Genomic DNA, 23276 nt, shown 5'->3' on the forward strand with positions numbered 1-23276 from the left:
CTCCCTTAAACATTTTTTAAAAATTATTTTTATTATTTTTTTTTAGAGATAGGGTCTCACTCTGTTGCCTAGGCAGTCATGCAGTGGTGCAGTCATAGCTTACTGCAGCCTGAACTCCTGGGCTCAAGTGATCCTCCCAGTTCAGCCTCACAAGTAGCTGAGACTACAGGCATGTGCCACCACACCTGGCTAAGTTTTATTTTTAAAACTTTGTAGAGCTAGAGTCTCACCATGTTACCCAGGCTGGTCCGGAACTCCTGGGCTCAAACGATCCTCCCTCCTCGGCCCCTCAAGTGCTGGCATTACAGGTGTGAGCCATCATGCCTGGCAATTTCTTTTTTTCTTTTTTGAGAGAGATGGGGGGTCTGCTATGTTGCCCAGGCTGGTCTTGAACTTCTGGCCTCACGTGATCTTCCTGGCTGGGCCCCCAAAAGTGCTGGGATTACAGGTGTGAGCTACGTTGCCTAGCAAAGGATCTTCTTTTGTTTCGTTATTTGTTTGTTTGTTTTTTGTTTTGAGACGGAGTTTTCCTCTGTCACTCACGATGGAGTGCAGTGGTGCAATCTCAGCTCCCTGCAACCCCTGCCTCCTGGGTTCAAGTGATTCTTCTGCCTCAGCCTCCTGAGTAACTGGGACCATACCCAGCTAATTTTTGTATTTTTAGTAGAGTCAGGGTTTCACCATGTTGGCCAGGCTGGTCTCAAACTCCTGACCTCAAGTGATCCACCTGCCTCGGCCTCCCAAAGAGCTGGGATTACAGGCATGAGCCACCATGCCCGGCAAAAGATCTTCGTTTTGGACAGACACTCACCGGGCTTCCGCTTGAGGGCTGGCGACTGTTCGTTAACCCCTCCTGTCCGAGTGACTTCTTTCTCCACCTGGACTATGGGTTCCATGAGGATCAGATGCCCTGCCTTTTCAATTCCCCACGTCTCCAGGGCCCCGGGGATGGCACCCACTGGGTGCCCAGTAAGGCTTTGGTGACTGAATTCTCGGGATTTTTTTTAATACACTTCTTCCTCTTGCTCCTTCCCAGAATCCACAAACACGTCAGAGCTGCGGATTTGCCGAATTAACAAGGAAAGCGGGCCGTGCACCGGTGGCGAGGAGCTCTACTTGCTCTGCGACAAGGTGCAGAAAGGTGAGGGGCCTGGGGCAGCAAGCTTGGGCAGAGCGGGGTCTGGCAACTTGGAGGGGTAGCCAGGGAGCCTGGGAAGATGAAAGGATGAGAAAGAGCTGGTTAACCAGGGCACCAGAGTGCAAGGGTCCAGAACGCTGTCTTTGCAGTCAGACACAGCTGATGGGTTCATTCACTCCCTGAGTCGCCTTCTCACCCGTCTGCGTAGGACGACAGAGACTCGTCTGTGGTGACCCATGCTGCAAGCTAGGCGGTGCCATCACAGAGCTCACGACATGTCCAGAGGACTCTGATGTTAAGGGTGGAATTGCATAAATGAACGCTTTACGGTGGTTCTGATAAGCGCTATGGGTAAAGCAAACAGGACAGGAGAAGCAACTCCACTTCATTCATCTCTGTTCAAATGGCCCTTCCTCAAACAGGCTTTTAAAAAAAAAAGACAGCTGGTCACCGTGGCTCAAGCCTGTAATCCCAGCAATTTGGGAGGCTGAGGTGGGTGGATCACTTGAGCTCAGGAGTTTGAGACCAGTCTGGGCAACATGGTGAAAACCCATATCTACTAAAAATACAAAAATGAGGGCTGGGCGCAGTGGCTCATGCCTGCAATCCCAGCACTTTGGGAGGCCAAGGTGGGCGGATCACCTGAGGTCAGGAGTTCGACACCAGCCTCCCAACATGGTGAAACCCCATCTCTACTAAAAAACACAAAAATGAGCTGGTTGTGGTGGCATACACCTGTAATCCCAGCTACTCGGGAGGCTGAGGCAAGAGAATCACTTGAACCTGGGAGGCAGAGGTTTCAGTGAGCCGAGATCACGCCTCTGCACTCCAGCCTGGGCCACAGAGCAAAGCTCTGTCTCAAAAAAAAGAAAAAAAGAAAGAAAAGAAAACAGACAGCTGGGCACAGCAGCTCATGCCTGTAATCCTAGCACAGTTTTGCAGGCTGAGGCGGGCAGATCACTTGAACTCAGGAGTTCGAGACCAGCCTGGGCAACATGGTGAAACCCCGTCTCTACAAAAAATAAAAAATTTAGCAGGTGTGGTAGTGTGCACCTGTAGTCCCAGTTACTTGAGAGGCTGAGGTGGGAGGATCACTTGAGCCCAGGAGGCGGAGGCTGCAGTGAGCCAAGATTGCACCACTGCTCTCCAGCCAGGGCGACAGAGACAGACCCTGTCTCAAAAAATCAAAACCAAAAACAAACCGGCTGGGCTGGTGGCTCATGCCTGTAATTCTAGCACTTTGGGAGGCTGAGGTGGGAGGATCACTTGAGCCCAGGAGTTTGAGTCCAGTCTGGGCAACATAGCAAGCCCCCATCTCTACAAAAAAAAATTCTTTTTAATTAAAAAATAGCCAGGCATTAGGCTGGCTGTGGTGGCTCACACCTGTAATCCCAATACTTTGGGAGGCCAAGGTGGACGAATCACTTATGGTCAGGAGTTCAAAACCAGCATGGCCAACATGGTGAAACCCTGTCTCTACTAAAAATACAAAAATTAGCTGGGTGTGGTGGAACACACCTGTAATTCCAGCTACTTGGGAGGCTGAGGCACGAGAATCACTTGAACCTGGGAGGCAGAGGTTGCAGTGAGCCGAGATCATGCCATTGCACACCAGCCTGGGCAACACAGTGAGACTCTGTCTCAAAAAATGAAATAAAATAGCCAGGCATGTTGGGGCATGTGCCTGTAGTCCCAGCTACTTGGGAGGCTGAGGTAGGAGGATTGCTTAAGTGCAGGAGTTGGAGGTTACAGTGAGCTATGATGGTGCCACTGCAGCCTGGGCAATAGAGCGAGACTCTGTCTCAAAATAGAATAAAATAAAGTGAAGAAACTGGTTCCAGAGATATCTAGTAACTTCCCCAAGTTATAACAGAGTTGGTAGTGAAGAGTTCTAGCCTTCCTGGGTTTCCATCTTGGCTCTAACACTTGCCGGCTGTGTGACCTTGGACAAGTGACTTCACCTCTCTGTGCCTTCATTTTCGCCTTTATACAATAAGGTACCTAATAGTACCTTCTTCATAGAGTTGTTGTGTGACTTAGAGGCAATCTATATGTAACTGACACATATAAAGCCTCAGTACATGGAGGTACTGTGATGACGGGCGATGCAGTAAGACAAGAAAAATAAATAGCAGGCAGAGTAGCATCATGAATCCTGACTCTTCTGCTACCAGTTGTGTGATGTCTCAACACTTTCAAGCCTCAGTTTCTGTTTTTTTTTTTTTTTTTTTTTTTTTAAGAACCAGGCTCTCACTCTGTCTCTTAAATAGCTGGGACCACAGGCGTGCGCCACCATGCCTGGCTAATTTTTTAATTTTCTTGTAGAGACAAGGTCTTGCTGTGTTGGCCAGTCTGGTCTTGAACTCCTGGCCTCAAGTGATCTGCCAGCCTTAGCCTCCCAAAGGGCTGGGATTACAGGTGTGGGCCACTACGCCTGGACAGGCACCTTTTTTCTCTGCTGACTGTGCCTGGTATCCTTTTGCCATAACAGATCATAGCTGTGAGTATGACTGTATGCTGTCTTGTGAGTCTTCTTACTGAACCACCTGAGGGTGATCTTGAGGATCCCTGGACATGAGGGGGATATTAATTCTTTTGTTTGTTTGTTTGTTTGAGACGGAGTCTTGCTCTGTCCCCCAGGCTGGAGTGCAGTGGTGCGATCTTGGCTCACTGCAAGCTCCGCCTCCCGGGTTCACGCCATTCTCCTGCCTCAGCCTCCTGAGTAGCTGGGACTACAGGCGCCTGCCACCATGCCCGGCTAATTTTTTTGTATTTTTAGTAGAGACGGGGTTTCACCATGTTAGCCGGGGTGGTCTCGATCTCCTGACCTCGTGATCCGCCTGCCTCGGCCTCCCAAAGTGCTGGGATTATGGGCATGAGCCACCGTGCCTGGCAAGGGGGATATTAATTCTACCTACCTCTTAAATTGTTATAAGGATTAAATGAGATAATATATATAAAAATACATAAAACAAGGCCGGGTTCGGTGGCTTACATCTGTAATCCCAGCACTTTGGGAGGCCGAGGCGGGCAGATCACGAGGTCAGGAGATCGAGACCATCCTGGCCAACGTGGTGAAACCCCGTCTCTATTAAAAATACAAACATTAGCTGGGCGTGGTTGCACATGCCTATAATCCCAGCTACTCGGGAGACTGAGGCAGGAGAATTACTTGAACCAGGGACTTGGAGGTTACAGTGAGCCGAGATCATGCCACTGCACTTCAGCCTGGAGGCAGAGTGAGACTCCAGCTCAAAAACACACAAACAAAAAAAAACCAAAAATAAAATTAGCCGGGCGTGGTGGCATATGCCTGTAATCCCAGCTACTCTGGAGGCTGAGGCAGGAGAATTGCTTGAACCCGGGAGGCAGAGGTTGCGGTGAGCCGAGATCGTGCCACTGCACTCCAGCTTGGGCAACAAGAGTGAAACTCCGTCTCAAAAAAAAAAAAAAAAAAAAAAAGCTGGACGCTGTGGCTCACACCTGTAATCCTAGCACTTTGGGAGGCTGAAGCAGGCAGATCACGAGGTCAGGAGATTGAGACCATCCTGGCTAACATGGTGAAACCCTGTCTCTACTAAAAATACAAAAAATTAGCCGGGCATGGTGGCGGGCACCTATAGTCCCAGCTATTCAGGAGGCTGGGGCAGGAGAATGGCATGAACCCAGGAGGCGGAGCTTGCAGTGAGCTGAGATTGTGCCACTGCACTCCAGCCTGGGAGACAGAGCGAGACTCCGTCTCAAAAAAAAAAAAAAAATATATATATATATATATATACACACACACACACACACACACACATATAGATAAAACAGTGACTGGCACATAATAGGTACTCAATAGAAAGTTAGCTGCCACTATGATTCGTTTTTTGTTTTTTGGTTTTTTTTTTTAGACGGAGTTTTGCTCTTGTGGTCCAGGCTGGAGTGCAATGGCACAATCTCGGCTCACTGCAACCTCTCCCTCCTTGGTTCAAGTGATTCTCCTGCCTTAGCCTCCCAAGCAGCTGGGACTACAGATGTGTGCTACCACACCCGGCTAATTTTTTTTTTTTTTTTTTTTTAGATGGAGCGTCACTCTGTCACCCAGGCTGGAGTGCAGTGGCACGATCTCGGTTCACTGAAACCTCTGCCTCCCAGGTTCAAGTGGTTCTCCCGCCTCAGCCTCCTGAGTAGCTGGTATTACAGGCGCACACCACCACGCCAGGCTAATTTTTGTATTTTTCGTAGACACGGGGTTTCACCATGTTGGTCAGCCTGGCCTTGAACTCCTGACCTCAGGTGATCCACCCTCCTCGGCCTCCCAAAGTGCTGGGATTACAGGTGTGAGCCACCATGCCCGGCCTAATTTTGTGTTCTTAGTAGAGATGGGGTTTCACCATGTTGGTCAGGCTAGTCTCGAACTCCTGACCTCAAGTGATCCACCCACCTCAGCCTTCCAAAGCGCTGGGATTACAGGCGTGAGCCACCGTGCCTGGTGATTAGTTTTATTTTTAGGAATATTAGAGGCCGGGCACGGTGGCTCACGCCTGTTATCCCAGCACTTTGGGATGTCAAAGTGGGAGGATTGCTTGTATCCAGGACTTTGAGACCAGCCTGGGCAACATGGCGAAACCCCTTCCCTACAAAAAATACAGAAAAATCAGCCGGGTGTGGTGGTGCATGCCTGTAATCCTAGCTACTTGGGAGGCTGAGGTAGGAAGATCTCAAGGCCCAGAGGCAGAGGTTGCAGTGAGCCAAGATCATGGCATTGCACTCCAGCCTGGGTAACAGAGTGATACCCTGTCTCAAAAAAAAAAAAAAAAAAAAAAACAAGGCTGGGCGCAGTGGTTCATGCTTGTAATCCCAGCACTTTGAGAGGCCGAGGTGGGCGGATCACCTGAGGTCAGGAGTTCTAAACCAGCCTGGCCAACATGGTGAAACCCCGTCTCTACTAAAAATGCAAAAAATTAGCCGGGTGCAGTGGCTCACACCTGTAATCCCAGCACTTTGGGAGGCCAAGGCAGGTGGATCACGAGGTCAGGAGATCAAGACCATCCTGGCTAACATGGTGAAACCCCATCTCTACTAAAAATAAAAAAATTAGCCAGGCGTGGTGGCAGGCGCCTGTAGTCCCAGCTACTCGGGAGGCTGAGGCAGGAGAATGGCGTCAACCCGGGAGGCGGAGCCTGCAGTGAGCTGAGATCGCACCACTGCACTGCAGCCTGGGTGACAGAGTGAGACTCTGTCACAAAAAAAAAAAAAACAACAACAAATAATTAGCCAGACGTGGTGGCGAGCGCCTGTAATCCCAGCTACTCAGGAGGCTGAGGCAGGAGAATCTCTTGAACCTGGGAGGCAGAGGTTGCAGTGAGCCGAGATCGCGCCATTGCACTCCAGCCTGGGCAACAGAGCAAGACTCTCAAAAAAAAAATTTAAAAAAGGGGGAATATTAGTCTTGATTTTAGGGGAGGCTGGGCAAGTTGGGAGCACAGTGGCCCAGATGTCCTGGCTTAGCTGATGTCCCCCGTTTCCTGCCAGAGGACATATCAGTGGTGTTCAGCAGGGCCTCCTGGGAAGGTCGGGCTGACTTCTCCCAGGCCGACGTGCACCGCCAGATTGCCATTGTGTTCAAGACGCCGCCCTACGAGGACCTGGAGATTGTCGAGCCCGTGACAGTCAACGTCTTCCTGCAGCGGCTCACCGATGGGGTCTGCAGCGAGCCATTGCCTTTCACGTACCTGCCTCGCGACCATGGTAACTACAGCAACCCAGGGTGACCCACCACCTCGGAGACTAGGTCTTTGGCCTTGGGGAGACCCCAGTGGGGATGGGAAAGAGGCAGAACTAGAATGCAGGCTCAGAGCTACAAAGACAGTGTTCAGATCCTGGCTCTGCTGCTTACTGGTTGTGTGACCTTGGCCTCTCTGAGCCTCATTCTTCTGTGCAAAATGGAAATAATAGTAGCTGTCCTGTGACATTTGGAGAGTATTTAATCTTTCCTCCCCTCAGCATCCTGCACATGCCCGGGCCTGTGCTCGGTATTGCTAGAGACACAGCAGTGACCAGCACGGCCCCTAGCTGTGTCCTCATGAGGCTTATAGTCCTGAGGATAGGGGACAGCCTGTCCCTACAGAGTGATGACCAGAGTGGGCAGGACTGGAATGAAGTGCTCAAGAGCTCGCATTGCCCAGAGGGGGTACCTGACCCAGCTGTAGGTGTCAGGGAATGCTTCTTGGAGGAGGGGACAGCTGAGCTGAGGACAGGAGGATGACTAAGCAGGGAAGTTTTCTAGGGAAATAGTGAGAGTGGAGGAAGAGTGCTTTAAACAGCTGGAACAGCAGGTGCAAAGGTCCTGAGGCCGGATTGTGCCTGGGGTGCTCCAGGAACAACAAAGAGGCCAGTGTGTAGGCCGGGCGCAGTGGCCCATGCCTGTAATCACAGCACTGTGGGAGGCTGAGGCGGCGGATCACCTGAGGTTAGGAGTTCGAGACCAGCCTGAACAACATGGCGAAACCCCGTCTCTACTAAAAATACAAAAATTAGCCGAGCGTGGTGGTGGGCGCCTATAGTCCCAGCTACTCGGGAGGCTGAGGCAGGAGAATTGCTTGAACCCGGGAGGCAGAGGTTGCAGTGAGCCAAGATTGTGCCATTGCACTCCAGCCTGGGCAACAGAGCAAGACTCACTACAGGCACCCGCCACCGTGCCCGGCTAATTTTAGTATTTTTAGTAGAGACCGGGTTTCGCCGTGTTGGTCAGGCTGGTCTCGGACTCCTGACCTCAGGTGATCCGCCCACTTCAGCCTCCCAAAGTGCTGGGATTGCAGGAGTGAGCCACCACGCCCAGCCAAGACTCCATCTTTAAAAAAAAAAAAAAAAATAGGCCTGGCACAGCAGCTCACACCTGTAATCCCAACACTTCGGGAGGCCAAGGCAGGCAGATCACTTGAGGTCAGGAGTTCAAGACCAGACTGGCCAACATATAGTGAAATCCCATCTCTACTAAAAAAATACAAAAATTAGCTGGGCGTGGTGGCGCACACCTGTAATCCCTTCTACTTGGGAAGCTGAGGCAGGAGAATCACTTGAACCTGGCAGGCAGAGGTTGCAGTGAGCCGAGACCGTGCCACTGCATTCCAGCCTGGTCAACAGAGCAAGACTGTCTCTAAAAATAAATAAATAAATAAAGGAATTAATTATTATTGATGAATTACTTCTTGTGTGTCCCTGGTATCTCCTTAACAGACAGCTACGGCGTGGACAAGAAGCGGAAACGGGGGATGCCCGACGTCCTTGGGGAGCTGAACAGCTCTGGTGTGTGCCCTCTGCCCCTTTCCACCCCCATCCCCAGGTTCTGGGGAGGGGACAGCTGACCCCACTGCCCTGTCCCACCCCAGGCTGGGGAGGAAGGGCTGTCGGGGAACAGGGGTCCTCATCTCTGCCTTCCCTCAGACCCCCATGGCATCGAGAGCAAACGGCGGAAGAAAAAGCCGGCCATCCTGGACCACTTCCTGCCCAACCACGGCTCAGGTGGGTCCCAGCTACACATAAGCCCCTGTCCCCTGGGTGGGCAGAGGGTAAGTGGCAGCCCTGCTTTTCTGGCCTCTTCACGCCCTCCAAGAGCAGCCACAAGGCGAGTCACTCAGCACTTAGCCAGCAACATAGAGTAGAAAGAATGAGGGCTCTGGAGACAGAATGGAAGTTCTGATCTCTTCTGGGCCATTTCTTTGCTATGTGAACTTCATTAAGTTGTTCTACCTCTCAGAGCCTCAGGGACTCCTTTAAAAAGGCCCAGTACATACTTAGCTCAGTGGTGTTTTAAAATTTGATCTATTTCTTTTTTCTTTTTTTTTTTTTTTTGGAGATGGAGTCTCGCTCTGTCGCCCAGACTGCAGTGCAGTGGCATGATCTCAGCTCACTGCAACCTCTGCCTCCTGAGTTCAAGCGATTCTCCTGCTTCAGGCTCCCAAGTAGCTGGGACTAAAGGCATGCACCACCACACCTGGCTAATTTTTGTATTTTTTAGTAGAGACGGGGTTTTACCACATTGGCCAGGCTGGTCCTGAACTCCTGACCTCAGGTGATCTGCTTGCCTCAGCCTCCCAAAGTGCTGGGATTACAGGCATGAGCCACTGCATCCCACCTATGATCACATTTAACTGCATTTACAGCAAAACCCAAAATAACAGGGGCTTCAACAGGATAGAATGTTATTTCTTGTCTCACATACATAGTCTGTAGGGACTGAAAGTGGCTCATGCCTGTAATCTCAGCACTTTGGGAGGCTGAGGCAGGTGGACTGCTTCAGTCCAGGAGTTTGAGACCAGCCTGGCCAACGTGGTAAAACCCTGTTTCTACTAAAAATACAAAAATTAGCCGAGTGTGGTGGTGCACACCTGTAGTCCCAGCTACTCGGAGGCTGAGGCAGACAAATCACTTGAACCCAGGAGGTGAAGGTTGCAGTGAGCCAAGATTGCACCACTGCACTTTAGCCTGAGCAACAGAATGAGACCCTTCTCAAAACAACAACAACAACAACAACAACAAAACAGGCCTGGCACTGTGGCTTACGCCTGTAATCCCAGCACTTTGGGAGGCCAAGGCAGGTAGATCACGAGGTGAAGAGAGAGAGACCATCCTGGCCAACATGGTGAAACTCCATCTCTACTAAAAACACAAAAATTAGCTGGATGTGGTGGCACATGCCTGTAGTCCCAGCTACTTGGGAGGCTGAGGCAGGAGAATCATTTGAACCCAAAAGGTGGAGGCTGCAGTGAGCCAAGATGGTGCCACTGTGTTCCAGCCTGTCAACAGAGCAAGACTCCGTCTCAAAAACAAGAAACAAAAAACAGTCCATAGGTAGGTGTTGCAGGGATGGTCTGGTGACTGCATGATCATCGAGAGACCGAGGCTTCTGCCATTTTCAGTTTGCCAACTCATGGTGCAAGGTGGCTGTTGTAGCTCCAGCCATTACGCCCATGTTCCAGTTAGCAGACCTTAGTCACATGATCACATCAGGCTGCAAGGAAGGCTAGAAAATGGTCCCTTGTGTCTCTAAGGTTTGTCTTGTTCCAAAAAGAGAGTCCCTCTTTTTTTTTGAGATAGTCTTGCCCTGTTGCCTAGGCTGGAGTGCAGTGGCACAATCTCGGCTCACTGCAATGTCCACCTCCCAGGTTCAAGTGATTCTCCTGCCTCAGCCTCCTGAGTAGCTGGGATTACAGGTGCCCACCACCATGCCCGGCTAATTTTTGTATTTTTGGGAGAGAAGGGGTTTCGCCATGTTGGCTGGGCTGGTCTTGAACTTCTGACCTCAGGTAATCTGCCCGCCTCGGCCTGCCAAAGTGCTGGGATTACAGGCGTGAGCCACCATGCCTGGCCTGAGAATCCCTCTTATAATGAAACTTTTTGATTTGATTGTTATTTTTTCTTAAGTCCCCATTATGCCTGAGAATGACATTTATTTTTTCTGACAATTTTGGGACTGGTGACTTCCCAACTTGTGTCTCCCATGGTCTGGAGATTTCACTTTTTGGGTTGTCTCTGTATGTTGGGGGGCTTTGGAACCTCTTCTCCTTTCTCACTCTCAGGGAAAACTCTCCACAGCTGTGTAGGAGCATGGTTTCAACCCCAGTTCCACAACAGCTGTGTGAGCCTTCCATTTACTTTCCCTCAGTGCCTTAGTTTACTTATTATTAATTATTTTTAGAGATAAGGTCTTGCTCTGTTGCCCAGGTTGGAGTGCAGTGGTGTGATCATACTTCGCTGCAGCCTCAAACTGGGCTCAAGCAATCCTCCTGCCTCAGACTGCCAAGTAGCTGGGACTACAGGCGGGCACCACCACACCCAGCTAACTTTTAAATAATTTTTTTGTAGAGACAGGGTCTCGTCACGTTGTGCTGGGATTACAGGTGTGAACCACCACGCTTGGCCTTCAATTTACTTATTATCTGAGAATGGTGATAGTCCCACACGGATTCTCCTTGGGATTAAGAGGGCACCTAAGGCCAGGCTTGGTGGCTCACACCTGTAATCCCAGCACTTTGGGAGGCCGAGGCAGGTGGATCACCTGAGGTCAGGAGTTCGAGACCAGCCTGGCAAACATGGTGAAACCCCGTCTCTACTAAAAAGATAAGAATTAGCTGGGCATGGCACATGCCTGGCCTGTAGTTCCAGCTACTCAGGAGACTGAGGCAGGGGAATCAACTTGAACTGGGGAGGCAGAGGTTGCAGTGAGCCAAGAGCACGTCACTGCACTCCAGCCAGGGTGACAGAATGAGACTCCATCTCAGAAAAAAAAAAAAAAAAAAGGCCACCTTGCTATCACATTTTGCAGGGAGTAGGGCATTTGATTTAGGGCCTGATCAGAAGTTGGCCCTAAATCACACTACACTTCTCTGTCTTCATCCCCGTAGGCCCGTTCCTCCCGCCGTCAGCCCTGCTGCCAGACCCTGACTTCTTCTCTGGCACCGTGTCCCTGCCCGGCCTGGAGCCCCCTGGTGGGCCTGACCTCCTGGACGATGGCTTTGCCTACGACCCTACGGCCCCCACACTCTTCACCATGCTGGACCTGCTGCCCCCGGCACCGCCACACGCTAGCGCTGTTGTGTGCAGCGGAGGTGCCGGGGCCGTGGTTGGGGAGACCCCCGGCCCTGAACCACTGACACTGGACTCGTACCAGGCCCCGGGCCCCGGGGATGGAGGCACCGCCAGCCTTGTGGGCAGCAACATGTTCCCCAATCAGTACCGCGAGGCGGCCTTTGGGGGCGGCCTCCTATCCCCGGGGCCTGAAGCCACGTAGCCCCGCGATGCCAGAGGAGGGGCACTGGGTGGGGAGGGAGGTGGAGGAGCCGTGCAATCCCAACCAGGATGTCTAGCACCCCCATCCCCTTGGCCCTTCCTCATGCTTCTGAAGTGGACATATTCAGCCTTGGCGAGAAGCTCCGTTGCACGGGTTTCCCCTTGAGCCCATTTTACAGATGAGGAAACTGAGTCCGGAGAGGAAAAGGGACATGGCTCCCGTGCACTAGCTTGTTACAGCTGCCTCTGTCCCCACATGTGGGGGCACCTTCTCCAGTAGGATTCGGAAAAGATTGTACATATGGGAGGAGGGGGCAGATTCCTGGCCCTCCCTGCCCAGACCTGAAGGTGGGGGGTAGGTTGGTTGTTCAGAGTCTTCCCAATAAAGATGAGTTTTTGAGCCTCCGGGGTTTCGTCTGTTCCGCGCTTGGGAAACGCCCTAGTCCCTTAGTAGCAAAGAAAGCCTCCAGGCTGGGGGCTCAGGCCTGTCATCCCAGCACTTTGGGAGGCCAAAGCAGGAGGATCGCTTGAGCTCACGAGTTTGAGACCAGCCTGGGCAACATGACGAAACCTAGTCTCTACAAAAAATACAAAAATTAGCCAGGCGTGGTGCTGCGCGCCTGTAATCCCAGCTACTCTAGAGGCTGAGGTGGGAGGATCGCTTGAGCCCAGGAGGTGGACGTTGCAGTGAGCCAAGACCGCACCACTGCACTCCAGCTTGGGCGACAGCGCGAGGCTGCGTCTCAAAAAAATAAAAAATGAAAATGAAAATAAAAAATAAGACTGGGCATGGTGGCTCATGGCTGTAATCCCAGCACTTTGGGAGGCCGAGGCAGGTGGATCACCTGAGGTCAGGAGTTTGAGACCAGCCTAACCAAAATGGTGAAACCCCGTCTCTACTAAAAATACAAAAATTAGCCGGGCTTGGTGGCGCGCGCTTGTAGTCCCAGCTACTCGGGAGGCTGAGGTGGGAGAATAGCTGAAACCCAGGAGGCAAAGGTTGCAGTGAGCCTAGATCGCGCCACTGCCTTCTAGCCTTGGAGACAAAGAGAGACTCCGTCTCAAAAAAATAAAATTAAATAAATAAATAAAATAAAAAAGATAAAAAGATAAAGCATCCAAGCTCTTCCCTTCTCCGTTCTCCCACTTCTTCCTCGGGATCCCGCCCCTCTCGACTCTAGGACCCGCCTCTCTCGTCGGCGGAAGTGCGCTGCGCGGCCCTCCACCATGCTCCGCCCCCTCCCCCCAGCGCGGCCTTTCATTTCCGCTTCCGGTGCGGGCCGCGCGCGAGCGCAGCGGTGGGAGGCGGCGACCAGCCGGTGAGTGCAGGCTGCGGCTCGACCTCCCGGTTTTCGGGCAGGCCTCAGCCCAGCTTCTCCCTTTCCTCAGGCTCTCCCCATGCTGCTGTGGGCTTCTGCTGCGTCCCGGCCCCGAGGATCGCTCGTCCCTCACCCCATTCGGCCTGACGGGCCTCAGGCCGAGCCCGTGTCCCGGCTGTGGGCCAGAAGTTGCCGCGTCGAACTCGGCCTTCGGCCCAGCAGCTTATCACAGGCCCCGCCCCCTTGTCAAAAAAAAAAAAAAAAAAAAAAAACCCAGCCCAAATCCTCAGGCCGCGACGCGATCCACAAGCCCCGTCCAAACCTTCGGTCTCCGCCCTTTCCCGCAAGCCCTGCCCCCAAGCTCAGCCCACGCCCTCCTGTCAGCCAGCTCCGCCTCTCTCAGGCTCTACGCTCTTTTTCTTTGGATGCTCTCCCCACCCCGCCATCTAGATCCCATCTTTAGACCTCAGCTTCACTCTGGTCTCTTTGCAACACTCCCTCCCCGTGTTCCCACTCCCTCTAGCATCTTCATCTTCCGCCACGCCCTTCACCTGTCCTCGACCTCCACCTTCATACAACTGCAGTGTTCCCTTAAAAGCTTTCTCCGATTTCCTCCACCTGCCTTCATCCTTATTCTCCTTATCCCTCTACCACCCAGACTCATACCCAACCCCACGCATGGCCCCTAGTGGGAGCCTTTTCAGTTCTTCTCTTTCTCTTGAGCTCCAGCCTTAAGTGCTCAGGGTTTGCCTTCTGACCCTACTTCAAACACTGCTGATGTTTCAAAACCTTTCATTCCCGACTCCAGCGCGTGGAATCTAGGACACCCCTTTCCCAGTGATGCTCACCTCAGAATCACCTAAGGGTTTTTCAGAATGCCCAAGCTTCTAGATCGAAGTTGTTAGGGATGGACTTGAACATCTGGCATACTGTTCTGCAGCTTCACTTCTGCTCCCTGAAGCTAAGAGATATGTTGTTTGGGATCGACTCTGCCACCAACTTGTTAGATGACTTTGATTCTGCCCATACGGGTTTCACAGACCATCTGACTTTCCTGGTCCCTTCATCCCTCAGGTTGAGGCCCCAGGCTTGGCCTCACCACAATGTGGCACGAGGCTCGGAAGCATGAGCGGAAGCTTCGAGGCATGATGGTCGACTACAAGAAGAGGGCGGAGCGGAGACGGGAGTATTATGAAAAGATCGTGAGTAACTGGCCTTTTGTCTGGGGTGAGGGACGCTGGGTTGGGGGGCACAGCTGGTCATCCTGGTAAAATCTGGGCTTGGAAGTATGTCAAGACAAGAGGCTCATTTCCTCAGGAGTATATTCATTAATCTTTTCTTGAGGATAATCATTGGTGGGATCCCAAGGGCTTCTGTTTGTTGTAGCATACTGTGTCGTTTGGTGTGGCCTCCCAGTGCCGATCCGGTGTTAGCAAGAAAAAGGGAAGTCTCTGTAACCCTCAGAGCAGTCCTGACGTTAGACTGGCCACCTCCAGAATGTCTGTTTCGCCTATTGATGTGTTCCCCATTCCCAGAAGAGCTCAGTCACTCTTGAGATTTGGCTTGGCACACAATAGGAGTGAGTATTAAGTTGGCCTGGCACAGTGGCTCACGCCTGTAATCCCAAGTGGATCACCTGAGGTCACGAGTTCGAGACCAGCCTGGCCAAAAGGGTGAAACCCCATCTCTACTAAAGATACAAAAATTAGCCAGGCTTAGTGGTGTGTGCATGTAGTCCCAGCTACTTGGGAGGCTGACGCACGAGAATTGCTTGAGCCTGGGAGGAGGAGGCTGTAGTGCATGGAGATTGTGCCACTGAACTCCAGCCTGGGTGACAGAGCAAGACTCAACGCCTGTAATCCCAGCACTTTGGGAGGCCGAGGTGGGCAGATCACAAGGTCAGGAGATCGAGACCGTCCTGGCTAACACGGTGAAACCCCATCTCTATTAAAATACAAAAAATTAGCCAGGTGAGGTGGTGGGCGCCTGTAGTCCCAGCTACTCGGGAGGCTGAGGCAGGAGAATGGTGTGAACCGGGGAGGGGGGCGGAGCGGAGCCTGCAGTGAGCTGAGATAGCACCATTGCACTCCAGCCTGGGCGACAGCGAGACTCTGTCTCAAAAAAAAAAAAAAAAAGACTGTCTCAAAAAAAAAGGAGTGAATATTAAGTGAAACCTGACCACTTCCCTCTCCTGTCTGATGCTTCAGTTGTTTTTGCGGGGAAGACCAAACTATCCCTGGCCTAAAAGACCCTTGTGGTCTGACCACTCAGCTTCATACTTGGACAGCTCCACTGGCTTTCTATTTCTGCCACCACAGGGCTTTGGCCTGTATTACCCCCCCTCACCTGTTTAACTCCTGTGTATCCTTGGGATCCCAGCTTGAAATGGCACCTGTTTTCTAGGTTCAGTGTTCCTGTCAGATGACATTTATATAGACCTTTCCCAGTTATTCCTGTATTACTGCCCCAGCCTCCTCCCTGGTCTGCTGGCCTCCAGTCCTGGCTCCTCCAGTCTGTCCTTCCTAGAAGAGTCCAAGAGGCCTTTCTAAAGCACAAAACTGACCCTGTCCCTTCGTTGCTCAGAGCACCTCTATGGCTCCTCAGTGCCCTTGAGAGAAAGCCCAGGCTCCTCACTGTGGCCTTTAGGGTCCTGCATGGCCTGGCCTTTGCCCTTCCTCCAGACTCACACCATCCCACACTCTGCCTTGTTCCTTTGCACAAGTCATTTTGGCCTCCTTGCTATTCCTCCACTGACCCAAGCGCTCCCCAGCCACAGGACCTTTGTATGAGCTCTTCCCATACCTGGTTAACTACTGCTTATCTGTCAGATCTCAGTCCTCAGAGAAGTCTTGTTTCCCAAGCTCAGTCAGGTGTCCTCTAAAAATGCCATAATCATAGCTCCCTTTCCTTCCCCTTTGTGGAATTTAACACACTTAAGGTACACATACATGGGCCTGGTGTGGTGGCTCACGCCTGTAATCCCAGCATTTTGGGGGCCAAGGCAGGTGGATCACCTCAGGTCAAGAGTTTGAGACCAGCGTGGCTAACATGATGAAACCTCGTCTCTACTAAAAATACAAAAATTAGCTGGAGGTGGTGAGGAGCCTGGGCTTTCTCTCAAGGGCACTTAGGAGCCATAGAGGTGCTCTGAGCAACGAAGGGACAGGGTCAGTTTTGTGCTTTAGAAAGGCCTCTTGGACTGTTCTAGGGAGGACAGACTGGAGGAGCCAGGACTGGAGGCCAGCAGACCAGGGAAGAGGCTGGGGCAGTAATACAGGAGTAAATGGTAATCCCAGCTACTCGGGAGGCTGAGGCAGGAGAATTGCTTGAACCCGGGAGGCATAGGTTGCATTGCTCTCCAGCCTGGGCAACAGAGTGAGACTCCATCTCAAAAATAAAATTTATATATATATATATGTATGTATGTATACACACACGCACACGCATACGCATACACAGGTTGAACATCCCTAATTCAAAATCCAAAATGCTCCAAAATCTTTTTTTTTTTTTTGAGGCAGAGTCTTGCTTAGTCGCCCAGGCTGGAGTGCAGTGGCATGATGTCAGCTCACTGTAACGTCCACCCCCCAGGTTCAAGCTATTCTCCTGCCTCACTCAACCTCCTGAGTAGCTGGAATTATAGGCATGTGCCACTATGCCTGGCTAATTTTTGCACTTTTGGTAGAGACAGGGTTTCACCATGTTGGTCAGGCTAGTCTTGAACTCCTGACCTCAAGTGATTTGCTTGCCTCGGCCTCCCAAAGTGCTGGGATTACAGGCGTGAGCCACCACGCCCGGCTAGCTCCAAAATCTGAAACTTTCTGCATACTGACATGATGCCCCACTATAAGTGGAAAGTTTCACATATAAGTACTTTACACAAACTTTGTTTCATGCACAAAATTATTTAAAATATTGTATACAGTTACCTTCAGGCTGTGCTTATAAAGTATAAATGAATTTGGTCTTTGGACTTGGGTGCCATCCCTAAGATATCTCATTATGAATAGACAAATATTCCAAAATCTGAAAAAATCTGAAGCACTTCTGATCCCAAGCACTTCAGATAAGGAATACTTTGTGTGTGTGTGTGTGTGTGTGTGTGTGTGTGTGTGTGTGTGTCCCGTCTCTACTACAAATACAAAAAATTAGCTGGGCGTGGTGGTAGGCACCTGTACACCCAGCTACTCAGGAGGCTGAGGCAGGAGAATGGCATGAACCCGGGAGACAGAGCTTGCAGTGAGCCGAGATAGCGCCACTGCACTCCAGCCTGGGCGACAGAGCGAGACTCCGTCCCAAAAAAAAAAAAAAAAAAAAATTTTATCCATTCATACGTATATGCACATACCCAGCTCTGTGAGACTGGGGACTAATTATATTTGGGTCACGTTTGTACCCTAGGGTTGGGTCCATCAAATATGGTTTGAAAGAATAGATGAATAAAACAATATTAACAATAGTAATTAACCATTTAATTGATCCTTCGCAGGCACCCCCAGGCCATGTGAGAGATGCAGGATTTTTTTTGAATCCCCACAGTCACCTGTGAGACAGAGACCGCTCTTACTTCCACTCAGCAGAGAAGAGGAAGCTCTGAGAGCTCCTTGCTTACCTCTGCCACCCAGGAAGGAACCACGGGGCTAAACGGAGAACTCATCTCCGATAGTGTCAGAAAGATGTGATCATGAAGGCAAGGCCTGGGTCTCTGTTGATCATAGTTGAGGCCCCAGAAGTGGCCTAGGAACACAGCACTCAGGAATGAATAGCTACCTTTTTTTTTTTGAGATGGAGTCTGGCTCTGTCGCCCAGACTGGAGTGCAGTGGCACGATCTCGGCTCAGTGCAACCTCCGCCTTCCGGGTTCAAGCAATTCTCCTGCCTTAGCCTCCCAAGCAGCTGGGACTATAGGTGCCCACCACCACGCCCGGCTAATTTTTGTATTTTTAATAGAGACAGGGTTTCACCATATTGGCCAGGCTGGTCTCAAACTCCTGACTGCAAGTGATCCGCCTGCCTTGGCTTCCCAAAGTGCTGGGATTATAGGTGTGAGCCACCACACCCAGCCTAGCTGCCATTTATTAAGGGCCCATGGTGCGCCAGACCCAGTGCTCACCAGCTTGGCATAGTAGTCCTCTGAACAGGCCTGCGAGGTAGGTATTGATCATGCCTGTGTTAAAGGTGATGCCACGATAACAGCTAACGCTGTTGAGCAGTTATCTGGTAACCACTGTGCTAACTACTTGGCTTGTGTCTCCGCTTCATCAAAGCCACACCCAAGACTAGGAGGTGGTTCTTACTATTTCCATTTTACAGAGGACAAAACTGGAGCACAGAGATACGTGGCTTACAGTCACATAGCATGAGGGCAGAGCTGGCACTATAACCCAGTCTCTGACCCTTAACCTCTCTAAGCTTTTCACCTGCGCCTTATCATGCAGAAATAGAGGTTCAAAAAGATGAGGCATAGCAAGACCCCATCTCTGCAAAAAATAATAAAAAAAAATTAGCCAGGTTTGGTGGCATGCGCCTGTGGTCCCAGCTACTTGGGAGGCTGAGGCAAGATGAGACCTGGGAGGGTGGGGCTACAGTGAGCTGTGATTGCACCACTGTACTGGAACCTGGGTGACAGAGTGAGACCCTGTCTCAAAAAAGAAAGGTGAGGTGACTTGCCCAAGGCAACACAGCCAGGAGGTGAGATCCCATCATGGTTAGTCCTTAGAATTTGGGAGTCATGGGGCTCTGGGTTCAAATTCTAGCGATCCCACTTATCTATAGTGTGACGTGGGCAAGTGACTGCCTCCCTGAGCCCATTTCCTCTTCCACATGTGAAAGGATGTCACATGGACAATCAGCTTTGGCTCTAACAAACCTAGAGCATCCATCAGTGGCTTAAACAAGATAGATGTTTATTTCTTAGCCACAGAAAAGCCAAGAGGTAGCCAGTTAGCTCGGGGACCTAAGCCGCTTCTGTTTTGTTCTCCTGGGCACAGCTTCTCTTCCTAGTGTTGCATCAAGGTCTAAGAGGCTCTGGCCATCATGTCTTCATTCTATCCAGCAGGGAGGAAAAAGGGAGGAAAAGGGGCAAAGCGCTCATGCCATTTGTTGAGAAAGTTTCTAGGCCAGGTGCGGTGGCTCACGCCTGTAATCCCAGCACTTCGGGAGGCCGAGGCAGGAGGACTGCTTGAGCCCAGGAGTTCGAGAACAGCCTGGACAACATGGTGAAACCCTGTCTATACCAAAATATACAAAAATTAGCCGGGCATGGTGGCGTGCATCTGTGGTCCCAGCTCCTCAAGAGGCTGAGGTGGGAGAATCTCTTGAACCCAGGAGGTGGAGGCTGCAGTGAGCTGTGATTGTACCACTGCACTCCAGCCTGAGTGGGAAAATAAGACCCTGTCTTTAAAAAAAAAGTTTCTGGATGTTTTCCCGTAACATTTCCACTCCTCCCCTGCTGACCAGGAAGTAGTCTTATGAACAGCTGTGAGGAAGGCTAAGAGGTGTAGACTTTATTTTGGGTCGCCCTGACCAGATATATTTGGAGTTCTGTTACTGTTGTAGCAAAGGGAATAGATGTTGGTTGCCAATTAATGGTTTGCCACTAACAGTGGAGACAAGAGCACGTCCTTCGATGTTGTTGGAGTGTTGGACACATGGACCACTGAGAGCAGCCTGGCCAGCGTCGCTATCGCTCAGTAAATATTAGCTCTTGTTATTGACATTACTGTTGCTGATAGAGCTGGAGTTTGGATCCAGGTGGAGGGATGGTGCAGAGGAAGGAAGGCTGGAGCTGAGACTCCAGGCCCCCTCCCTGTTAGCAGGGGAGCTTGCTGCATTGTATTCCCCCTCAGGACAGTGGTGACGACCAACCCCTCTCACTGGGTAATGGGGAAGAGCTCAAAGAACCAATGTCTATGGGTGCTTTGTGGTGCAGGCCTGTACAAGCGGCCTTTGTCCCTGTATGTGAACGTGACCTGCATTCCGATCTGGGCTGCCAAGCTGTGGAGTATGGCTGGGCCGTGGCTGATGGCTGCTTTGAGGAGGGGACTCTCATCTCAGTCTTGGGCTGAGAGCAGAGGCTGTGGAGCGAGTGTCAGTGAAGCTGCAGTAGATTGTGGCAGGCTGAATGAGTATGTCCAGATGCAGTTGGTTTCTGTCTTCCTGATTTGTCGTTGGTGCCTGCTTTCTCTCCCTGTCTTCAGTCCCAAGCAGACTCCGGTTCTGTCATTGCTTCTGTCCTTGTCAACTTTCCTTTTTAATCAGTGGTTTGGATAAAGAAACAGAATCCTCTGTTGATACGGAAATAAGAAGTAAACAGGTCGCAGCTCAGGCGTCGCCTCCTCCAGGAAGCTCCAGACTGACCCCCAAGTCTGGGTCAGGTGTTCCCCCTGTGGGCCCCCATCTCAGCGCTGTCCACTCTAGGTTGTCCTTGTATGGGGACAAGTCTGTGTCCCACACTGGACTGTGAGCCCATGAGGGCAGGGCCAGGGCTATCTCAGTTACTGCCATACCCTAGCACAAGGTCTGCTTAACAGTTGAATGAATGAATGAATAACTTCATGAACTCCTCTGACACAATCTGATCCTAGAGACAGGATAATCCAGTGGTTAAGAGTTGGTTTTGGGCCGGGTGCGGTAGCTCACGCCTGTAATCCCAACACTTTGGGAGGCTGAGGCAAGCAGATCACCTGAGGTCAGGAGTTCGAGACCAGCCTGACCAACATGGAGAAACGTCATCTCTACTAAAAATACAAAATTAGCTGGGCGTTGTGGCACATGCCTGCAGTTCCAGCTACCTGGGAGGCTGAGGCAGGAGAATGGCTTGAACCCGGGAGGCAGAGATTGTGGTTAGCCTAGATCACGCCATTGCAGCCCAGCCTGGACAACAAGAGCGAAACTCTGTCTCCAAAAAAAAAAAGTGGATTTTGGATCTTGAAGAGGTACTTATACACTTATGTTCATTACAGCATTATTAGCAATAGCCAAGAGGTGGACGCAAGCTAAATGTCCATTGAGGGATACATTGAGAAAGAAAATGTGGTCTCTACACATAATGCAATATTATTCAATCTTAAAAAAGAAAGAAACCCTGTCCTATGCTACAATATCGATGAGCCCTGAAGATGTTATGCTAAGTGAAATAAGCCAGTCGCAAAAAGACAGTATTGTATGATCCGCTGATAAGTATCTAAAATAGTTAAACCTTGCTTGAGCCCAGGAGTTCCAGGCTGCAGTGAACTGTGATCACACCACTGTACTCCAGCCTGGGTGACAGAGCAAGACTCCATCTCAAAAAAAAAAAAAAAAAAGAGAGAGAGGAAGGGAGGAAGGGAGCTCACTTCGGCAGCACATATACTAAAATTGGAACGATACAGGGATTAGCATGGCCGCTGTGCAAGGATGACACAAAAATTCGTGAAACCTTCTGTATTTTTGGTAAAGAAAAAAAAACCTAAAAGAAAAGTCAAACCCTCAGAAAAAGAAAATACAGTGCAGGTTGACAGGGATGGGGGGAGGAGGAAAGGGGAAGTTCAGTTTTGTTTCAGTTTTGTAAGATTTAAAAAGTTCTAAAGCTCTGTTGCACCCCAGGGTGGATGTAGTTACTACTACTGTACTGTACACTTAAAAATGTTAAGATGGTAAATGTTTTCTACCACAATAAAAAAATTATTCTTGGCCAGATGTGGTGGCTCACACCTGTAATCCCAGCGTTTTGGGTGGCTGAGGCAGGCAGATCACCTGAGGTCAGGAGTTGAAGACCAGCCTGGCCAACGTGGTGAAATCCCATCTCTACTAAAAATACAAAAAATTAGCCAGGCAGGTTGGTGCATGCCTGTACTCGGGAGGCTGAGGCAGGAGAATCACTTGAACCCGGGAGGCGGAGGTTGCAGTGAGCCGAGATGATGCCATTGCACTCCAGCCTGGGCAACAAGAGTGAAACTCTTGTCTCAAAACAAACAAACAAAAAATTACTCTTAAAAAGCAAATAAATAAAAAGAAGCAGATTTTGTAGTCAGGCCCATCTGGGTTCAAATCCTAGTTCTGCTTATTCCTAATGTCAGGCAGGTGGACCCCATGGCTTTGAGCCTCAGTTTACTCATCTGTAACATGGGCATAAGAATAGTACCAGCTGGGCGTGGTGGCTCATGCCTGTAATCCCAGCACTTTGGGAGGCCAAGGCGGCGGATCACGAGGTCAGGAGTTCGAGACCAGCCTGGCCAACATGGTGAAACCCCGTCTCTACTAAAAATACCAAAATTAGCCGAGCGTGGTGACGGGCACCTGTAATCCCAGCTACTCGGGAAGCTGAGGCAGGAGAATCCCTTGAACTTGGGAGGCAGAGGTTGCAGTGAGCCGAGATTGCGCCATTGCACTCCAGCCTGGGTGACAGAGCGAAGACTCTGTTTCAAAAAAAGAAAAAGAATAGTATGTTTCTTCCATGGTTGGGACATTCGAGTGAGACAGTGCACATAAAACAGTGCCTGGTTTTTAGTAGGGTTCATTGACTTTTCCAGAATCTCCCAACAGAACCAGGCTCTGGACTCCAGGTGTTTACTCCCGGCTCAGTGCTTATTCCTTTCTGTGAAGCTGACCCTGCCAGTAGCTTCCCTGTACCTGCCAAATTCTGTCCTGCAAACAGTGTCCCATGAGTCCTGGCTGTGGGAACTGGGCATTTGGCCTGGAGCAGCCTCAGGAGTATGATGGGATCTTGGCCTTGGACTTGGCTGGCTTGTCCCAGGGCAGAGGGAGCTGGGTGCGCTGTGTGGCCCCAGCTGAGGAATCAGCTAAGGAATCGAGGGAGGCAGGCGAGGTGCAGCATGAGTAGCTGGACTCCAGCAGCGCCACCTCGCTGGGCCTGTGGTCTTGAGTGTTCCTTAGACTCAGTTTCTTTAGGTGTGAAATGAGAGTCACAGCAGCCCAGCACCTGGCACATAGTGAGTGCGGGGTTGAAACTAGCCAGGTATTAGCTGTGGTCCTGGTGAGTGACTCAGCTCCTTCAGCCCGGACTGCACCTTTTCATCTGCCGGCTGAGGGCTGAGATGGAGA

The 23276-nt window shown here is 50.9% G+C and overlaps 2 protein-coding genes and 1 non-coding gene across 5 annotated transcripts in view; all 3 read left to right on the plus strand.

The window, feature by feature from the left end:
- The window catches only part of RELB (RELB proto-oncogene, NF-kB subunit), a 38567-nt gene extending 26253 nt beyond the window's left edge, over positions 1 to 12314 (plus strand). The window contains exons 7-11 of the mRNA XM_034945009.3: positions 1037 to 1141; positions 6659 to 6874; positions 8363 to 8431; positions 8570 to 8647; positions 11530 to 12314. Of these exons, the coding sequence (XP_034800900.1) occupies positions 1037 to 1141; positions 6659 to 6874; positions 8363 to 8431; positions 8570 to 8647; positions 11530 to 11915 (854 nt within the window). The 3' untranslated portion in view covers positions 11916 to 12314. The remainder of the gene's footprint in view (positions 1 to 1036; positions 1142 to 6658; positions 6875 to 8362; positions 8432 to 8569; positions 8648 to 11529) is intronic.
- Positions 12315 to 12513: 199 nt separating this feature from the next.
- The window catches only part of CLASRP (CLK4 associating serine/arginine rich protein), a 32069-nt gene continuing 21306 nt past the window's right edge, over positions 12514 to 23276 (plus strand). The window contains exons 1-2 of one of the 3 annotated variants that reach the window (XR_004667736.3): positions 12514 to 13233; positions 14308 to 14435. Coding sequence is in view for 1 of the 3 variants with exons in the window: in XM_003817530.6 (XP_003817578.1) it covers positions 14337 to 14435 (99 nt within the window). In the remaining 2 variants the exon portion in view is untranslated. The remainder of the gene's footprint in view (positions 13234 to 14307; positions 14436 to 23276) is intronic. The other 2 variants (XR_611621.4, XM_003817530.6) reach the window with 2 other exon arrangements.
- LOC112437938 (U6 spliceosomal RNA) lies at positions 21561 to 21664 on the plus strand. The gene has a single exon (XR_003026440.1). It is a non-coding gene; the product is annotated as a U6 spliceosomal RNA (small nuclear RNA).

Source organism: Pan paniscus, chromosome 20 (genome assembly GCF_029289425.2).
Source record: "Pan paniscus chromosome 20, NHGRI_mPanPan1-v2.0_pri, whole genome shotgun sequence".
NCBI classification, from domain to species: Eukaryota; Metazoa; Chordata; class Mammalia; order Primates; family Hominidae; genus Pan; species Pan paniscus.